Genomic DNA, 8,332 nt, shown 5'->3' with positions numbered 1-8,332 from the left:
CACATCACCATTCTCAGTTCCTCCTCGGGTGTGGGTCAGATCATCTCCTACTGCTTGACCATTATATATCTGTCAGGTACAAAGAAAATGATATGTCTCATGCAGCATCTGCAACAAGCACAACACTGAGTATATTACAATATCTCTCTATTTATTACAATATTTCCAACCATTTTTCCAAGTCCTGACCATATTTGATTCCTCCAGGCTTTAATTGGTGTATTTGAAAATGAGCTTGAAGCAAGACTTGATTTGTGTGTCTGCTTTTTTTTACACCATTTCTGAGTGGTGGTAAGACACAGGCAGCTGGGTACAAGCTACCTGCACATTGTAAATATAAATATTGTAATCATCATTTCTTACAGTATGCCTTGTTAATGACAGATGGGCTGCACAGATGTTACATGCACAGTATTGGCAACATCCATATTTCTGACTACCTTTATGCCATTTTTTATTGTTTCACTTGTCAAACAAGTGCTACAACATAAAATAGAGTTGTAGCAAATGGCAAATGTTCATCTTTGAAACTGCCTACATACTGTATATGAAAATTCCGTTGGCTAATTACAGGACCCAACGTGATGGAAATAAATAATAACTGAACTTGTAACAATTTTGCTGCAAAGCACAATCTTACGGTGAAATTAGATCTGGTGTTTGTTAAGATGAATTACTGTTGTATAAGTATTGCAAGCATCATAGCAAAAAGGCTAACAAACATATACCACCAGTTAACATTAGCCCTTCATTCATGACATGATACTGTAATCATACAGAGAGAACATAGCATACCTTTATCTTTTCTTTTTTCCCTAAATTGGACACCTGAGAGCTTTGACCTTTTTCTGTCCATCTCTGCGTTTATTTGACACTCGACAATCAACAGATTTCCATCCCCCAGCGCTGTCACTCACGACCAGAAGTCAAGACTAAACCAATTCACCTTGGTGACCATATGATCGTTTTGTATTACCTATTTTTATTTGGCCATTTCACACAATTCATAAATACAAAACCGTGCAGAACTTATAGGCCTGTATTTATAATATCATGAATGAAATGTGCATTATATGGAAGAAAGTCAAGGTGTGACTGACTTTAGCCCTTTTATACAGGGGACCCCCCCCCCCCCCCCCGTCCGTTCAATTTGGGAGAGACCCAGAGGGGAACTGTCCCCCGCGCCCCCCTCCCCTTTCCCTTTCTCACGCACAGCTTCTGTGCACGGCACCTTCAAGCTGGGGCGCCTGCAGCTGCAGGGGGCGACAATTTGCCAGTTCCCCACACAGATATGACAGATAATAGATATACCGTACCGGTGCGTACCGGCCCACTTAAAGCACTGCACTCAACAACATTTAGACTAACAATGAAACACCAGCAAGAAAACACACATGAATCCTTTAAAATATCCTGTGTTCCTGCATTACTTCTTTTAAATGAATATCTGATATTCATCTAAGCTGCATGTATACACTTAACAGATTTATTTGTTTATTTTTTTCCAAGTGCTCGTGTCATGAAAAAATGCCGCCCCGGGCGGCTGCCCGGTTCGCCCGTGCCTAAAACCGCTATTGTCCGCAAGTCTGGATTGGCCCTGTCATGGACCTTTATAGACAAGCCAGCAATTCAGTGGCTATAATTGTATGAGGTTTAATCTGAGTTACATTGCAAAACCACAAAAAAGGGAAGTCTGCCTGTTAAGGAAGACGTGAGAGCATATTCAGTATTGAATCTCGCACTTAACCAAGATTTAATGTCCATGTACTACATGTGTGAGGTTAAGGGGATTTTTCAGTCTGACTAAAATAAAAGCCAATTATAACAAAGTTCTCTAAAATGTTCACTAATATTACAAATATAACAATGATATGATCAATGGAAAACTGATTAAAACCTGTGAGAAACAAAGTGGTTCATAAACAGATATGTGGAATATCTAAAACGATGTAATATTGGAGACAGTTCTGTTGTCCACTAATATTTTAACAGTTATATAAAATGCTAGCCGAATGAACAAAGGTACCAGTGGACTGTCTTGACTGGTCACCATCTCCAAAGTCTCATCCAACTTTCCAGAGTTCTTCGGTTTTCTTCTGGAGAAAAACAAACATAGGTCTGTTTGCCAGTAAAGTTACATTTATGTTTAAATGTTATCCACAAATAAAATGGATGGAGGGAAATAATGGTGTACCTGTAGTATTGATTAACCAAACAGCAAATGACTGCAGAGAGAAGTACCCCAATCATAAAGGCAATGATGACTTCAAGCCTTAATAATATTTTTTTGTCTTCTCTGGGTTGAACTGCAATCAGGAAGAGCAAAAGAAATAAAAATAGACATGCAATGTCTAAAGCAGAGGTTAAAAGTAGCAGAAGTGTTTTAGCCAAGAACACGTACCGTTTGGTTTAGACAAGTTTGTTTGGATGGTGAGGTTTTTTTTTACTTTCCCATTTCTATTGCTGCTGACACATTCAACAACAGTGTAACCATGGTGTTTTTTTTTTTGTTTTTTTTTTTAAACTCTTTATTTGTCTTTTTTTTCACAGAAAAAAAAAAAAAAAAAAAAAAACAGCATAAGTAAAAACAAGAGTACTGCATATACTCCATTGCTCTACAATAGAAATAAACAGCTTCAAATTACAGAGAGTGACGCGTGTAGAGTATGTAACAAGAAGAAAAACTAACAATAGTTATAAACTAACAAAAAGGGGGGGAACCATGATGCCCTATACTGTTCTCCATCATGATTACTGAGGCTGTGAGCTTTCAGTGAATCTGGTCCATTTTTCCCAGCGTTGATGCAGAGTCCTTGCTTCCAGTCTTAAGTAGAAAGTCAGTTTTTCCGTAGAGTATAGCTCCTTGACAATGTCCAACCACTGCCCTGTGGTTGGCGGGTCAGCTTTTAACCAGTTTCTTGTGATGGCCTTTTTACTGGCCAGTATTAGAATTTTAAAAAGATAAGTGTCCTTGTTATGAATAATGTCCTCTGTCATCAGGCCCAGGTACAGGATTCGAGGGTCTCTAGGCACCTTATACTTAAAAATCACTTCCAGGGTCAGTGTAACTCCATCCCAAAATGGTTGCAGGTTTGAGCAGGACCAGAACACATGCGAGTGATTGGCACTCATCTGCCCACATTGTCTCCAGCATTGTTGTGGTAGACCCAGTTGTTTACTTTTAATATGAGGTGTGACGAAAAAGCGGATTAAGTTTTTCCAACCGAATTCCCTCCATCTTTTAGAGCAAGTGGAGGTTTGTTGAGTTCTGCAGATAGAGCGCCAATCACTCTCCGATAATTCAATGCCCAGCTCTGAATCCCATTTCAATTTCACATAAAGAGAATCCCTACCATTCCGTTTCTGTAGTCCTCTGTACAGTTTAGTTACGATCTTAGTCGGTGTTAGTTTATATGCACTTGTAAACACTTCAACCACTTCAGCGTCTTCTGCTGACAGTCTTTTTTTAATCTCAATATCAAAGAAATGTCTTAACTGTAGATATCTAAAAAAGTCTCCATTTACCAAATTGAATTCCTCTTTAAATTGTTGAAATGTTTTAAAACTCTTACCCTCCAAGAGAGTACATACAGCTGTCATCCCTCTTACTGTCCAGCTTGCAAAGGCATTGTCCAGCACTCCAGGACCAAACCGAGGTGTGTGAGATGGCCAAACCTAGAGTTTAATTTCACTTTCCAAATTATATTTTCTCACAATTTCATACCAAATTTTTAATGAATTTTCAATTATTGAATTTTCCCCCTTTAGGTTTGTGTGATCAGCACCCCCCAGTCTAGCTTGAGGGTGAGAATGATCCACATTCAGTTCAATGTGTTTCCACCTGGCTTGGTAATCTGGAGAGCACCAATAGACGAGATACCTCATCTGGGCAGCATAGTAGTACTCTCTGAGATTAGGTACCGCAAGACCACCCTTTTCTCTGTCCAGTTGAAGCGTTTTAAATTTAACCCTTGGCCTAGCTCCTGCCCAAATGAATCTAGATAGTTGTTTATCCCATGCTATGAATTGAGATTCTGGGATTCTGGTTGGTAACGATAAAAAAAGATACAACAACCTCGGCAACACGTTCAACTTCACTGTCTCAATCCTTGAACTAAAGTCTAATATTAGTGTTGACCATTTCCTCATATCTCTCCGAATCTTATCATTTATGGATTCATAATTTATTTCAAAAATTCTGTAACATTCTTGTGTGAGTAGTACCCCTAAATATTTTATCGACTTTGAATCCCACTTTATTTTATATTCCGATCTGATTGTTCTGCTTGGTGTGTAATTAAAGGAGAGGACCTGTGTTTTAGAAACATTCAGTTTATATCCAGATAACTGACCGTATTCCCTCAGAACTGACATGAGCCTGTAACCATGGTGTTTTACAGTTAGGGTGACCGTGCTGTTGACTGTGTGATTTGACACAGTGGTAATGACAGAGTACTCAGTGTGGTTCTCCAGCAGGGGCCATTCAATGGTTGGTATGGGGAACCCCTCGCTGATACACACACAGGTCAGGACCTCTGACTGATTCACACATACAGAGTCATTCTGGATCTTTGGAAACCCTGTGAACACATGAACACAATCACAGGACAAAATGGGTAAGCTGCACAATAACTGTCATGCAGTGACTTTAAGAATATTAGTACTGTCTGCTTACGAGTCACAGTCACATTAACATATAAAGTCTCGGTTGTGTCCAGGTGTTTGGCTGTGCAGATGTACTGTCCAGAATCTTCAGTTGTCACATTAGAGATGACAAGTGAAGCTGATCCAGTGTTGTTGTGCAGGTTTGTGTTGGAACTAAGTTTAGTCCAAGTAATAAGGGACGGAGGGAAACTATCAACACTGCAGGTCAGATTCAGAGTCTCTCCTTCCTCAACAGTTCTATCCCCAGTTATTTGGGGTGTTCTTTTATCTGTGGAGAAAATGTTATATTTTAGTTACAATTGTATTAGAGTGTTAGGATGAAGAGGGAGTTGAATTTCAGAAATATTGCTAAATCATTTCAGAGTTCCCTAAGTACATTACAGAGCATGTAATCAATGCTTTTGTTTTAGCTCCAACACAACAGCACTGCTGCCATCTCAGTGTCAGGTCAGTTGAGTTGGAACCAGATTTAAAATAAATAAATAAATAAAAGCTAAACTACTAATTTTATTTATCGTTTATTTAATTTCTAAAATTGTGCTGTATATGTTTTATCCAGCTGACATGTACAGTTCAATTCAATTTACATTTAGTCAGACTTAGACTTAGATAAACTTTATTCATCCACAAGGGAAATTGCATATTATAGTACAACACTTATATTATCTATTCATGTATATTTAAAAAATGTATAATGCACATGGGCTACACATAAAATACACTCAATGTAACAATCTGTCTCTTCTTGTCTGTACATTGACCAACGTCTAGTTAAAACAGGAACTAACAACACTATGGTGAGCAGTCTACAGTGGTATGTTCCTGTTTTAACAGCATCTTTTTTCTTTTTCTCTTTTTTGAGTACTTACATATCACGTTCACATTGACTTTCTCCATCAGGGTGTTGTTCAGGTGTTTTGCTGTGCAGATGTACTGTCCAGAATCTTCTCTTGTCACATTGGAGATGAGCAAAGTGTCCGTTTCATTGTTGTTCTGCAGATTAGTTCCTGTTACATTTTGAATGCATGGTTCAGAATATTTAGTCCATGTGATAAATGATGGAGGGAAACTATCAACACTGCAGGTCACATTCAGAGTCTCTCCCTCCTTCACACTTCTGTCTCCGGTGATTTGAATTTCCTTCACATCTATGAAACAAAACAACATATTACTTGTTCATAGACCTTCCCAAAATGTATTAGTGGCATACAAGAAGACAGCTGATACTGTAAAATACAGCGGAGTGGATAAAAGTACTCACAGTTCACAGTCAAAGTCAAAGTCTCCTCTGTAGTTGCTCCACCTGTGAAGCTGACCTTACAGGTGATACTGGTGCCGTGGTGTTCAGCTGAAGAGTTAAAGGTCAAAGTTGAGCTGTGTCTCTGTGTGACAGCAGTCACATTCTCAGTCTGGTAAGCAGTGATGTTTCCTCTGAGGAGAGAGTCATCCTCTGCTGCTCCTCTCCACATCCAGGTGATTGTAGGAACAGATCCAGAGCAGAGACCAGGAGCAGTGCAGGTCAGTGTGGTCTGCTGTCCCTCTGTCAGTGGAGGAATCATCACTGAGGGCTTCTGACTGAGACCTAGTGGAAATACAGTGTACTAATTGAATCAGCTAGACACACTTCATGCTTCAAGGACACAAGAAAACACCATCTATACACTACATGATTGTTGTTGCTGGAGCTTTTAATACCTTTAACAGAGACAGTTGATCTTGGAGTGTATTTAAGTCCATCTGTCCTCGAATTCAGGTATCCTTTTACTCTGAACTGATATGATCCAGAATCAGACTCATTGAGATCATTAATCATGATGCTGCAGTTTCTCTGACTCACATCAGGCTCTAAAGATGACACTCGTCCTTTGAATCCAGACTGAACTTTTTTGTTGTTTTTATTGGAGTGGAATATGAAGTCAGAATCACTACACGTTTGTTTTAATGGATCACATTGGTACCAAATTATAAAGGATGGTGTAAAGTCACTAGCAGTAGTGAAAGAACATGGTATCACAACACAGAGTCCAGCCTCTGCTGTTATGGTTCCCTCACTGAGACTAACACAGTAGTCATGTGTGTTAGTCTGATATGAACTACAGTGTTGTTTTAATCCAGTTGATGAGTCTGTTAATACAAATGAGAAGACAAAAACAAGGACAGACAATATTTAGTTATTGCTAATAACCATGTTATCTGATAAGTGATGGAAATGATAGAAGCTGCTTATTGGTGTTAAACACATATCACACCATCACAGTTTCTTAAGCCATAATACACATGAGAAAGAAAATGACAACAGATGACAGTACTGCAGCTAAATGCTGGTAGGTTGATGGTGACAAAAGATTAGGAGGGAGAGGAAAGAGTAGTAGAGGGAGGAGAAGGGAGAGAAAGAGGTAGAGAATGAGAGGAGGAAAAGAGGGAAGCAGATGAGAGGAGGAAAGAGAAGGAGTGAGACAGGGAGTAAAGGAGGAAGAGAAATAGAGGAGGTAGACAAGAAGGGGAAATGTAGAGAAAGGGAGGAGGGATAGAAAGAGGAAGAGAAAGAGATTAGGAGATAGACAAAAATGTACAAATGCATACAATGACAATTATTCTTACATTACACCTCCTGATGACACTGATGAGAAGCATCTTCACCTGATATAAAGTGTGGCAGGGCAAGAAGCGCAGCCGACCTTCTTCTCCCATTTGTGTCCTACAAGACAAAGAAACATGCACTAAGATGAAAATGTTAAAAACAAACAAAAGCTGTCTCTTTCTAGTCATCTGCTCTTCAACTTACATCTTTTTCAAGGCAGTCCAAAAGTTTCTGGATCAACTGCTTCCTTCCACTCCTGGTCACTGCTCTGTAAACTGCCAATAGTCTTGGCACAAGGCCATCCAGTCCTGCAAAAAAACTTCTCCAGGAGGTTTTCAGTCACAATATGTTGGAATTCTGCCCTAATCTGAGGAGACAGATCGAAAATATTGATCAACATAGTTCTCAACGGAACATCGGAGGTAGAGAGGGAGAGGAAAGTGTAGAAGAGGGGAGGAGAAGGGACAGAAGGAGGAAGAGAAGAGGAGGGGATAGAAGAAGAGGGGCAAGCAGAGGAGGAGGGAGAGAAGAAGGAAGAGAAGGAGAGGAGAGAGAAAAAGGAGAAGGGGAGAATGAGGAGAGAGGATGAAAAAATGATAACATTTCTGGGGATTACATACAAAGTTGATTACCTGTCTCTCATCAAACATGTCACCGGAAAATGACTTCTGTGATGAGTGGCTGATCTCCAACGATCTCTTTTCTGCGCTGTTAAAATGTAGCAGCCATCAGCTCTTCCAATAGCTGGTGATCAGGGTCTTTCTTCTGCATTTCAGCCTTCATTATCTCACGCTTTTCCTCCATGTCTTCAGGACACTGTCCTTCAGGTGGATCAGGACAGTAATTCACCTCACCCTTCTTTGACTTCTTGAACCGTTTTCCCTTTGAGCCTTCTCCTTTACGTTTGTTTATGACGACCTCAGGGCATCCCGCTGCACACAACTTTTGCCGGTAGTTGCCGAGCTTAAACCTCAGGCTGTGAAACCATGAATACCATCCCTGTTTGGACACTGGCTTCTCCACCAATGCTTTGGCTACACTCTCATAGTGAGCCCTCTCAGGATAAGCACTAATCTTCACCATACC

General features: G+C 39.9%; 1 protein-coding gene across 1 annotated transcript; it reads right to left on the bottom strand.

Annotated features, from left to right (window-relative positions):
• Positions 1-3,826: 3,826 nt before the first annotated feature.
• Positions 3,827-6,802, bottom strand: LOC311497491 (sialic acid-binding Ig-like lectin 14; the record flags this gene model as incomplete). Its single annotated transcript, XM_084557812.1, has 5 exons — positions 3,827-3,854; positions 4,256-4,580; positions 4,676-4,952; positions 5,820-6,247; positions 6,361-6,802. Coding segments are annotated over 5 exons (1,500 nt in total), but the record flags the coding sequence as incomplete, so codon positions are not given.
• Positions 6,803-8,332: the final 1,530 nt, after the last annotated feature.

Source organism: Chelon labrosus, assembly GCF_963514085.1.
Source record: "Chelon labrosus genome assembly, chromosome: 12".
Classification (NCBI taxonomy): domain Eukaryota; kingdom Metazoa; phylum Chordata; class Actinopteri; order Mugiliformes; family Mugilidae; genus Chelon; species Chelon labrosus.
This window is presented reverse-complemented; position numbering and strand designations above follow the sequence as displayed.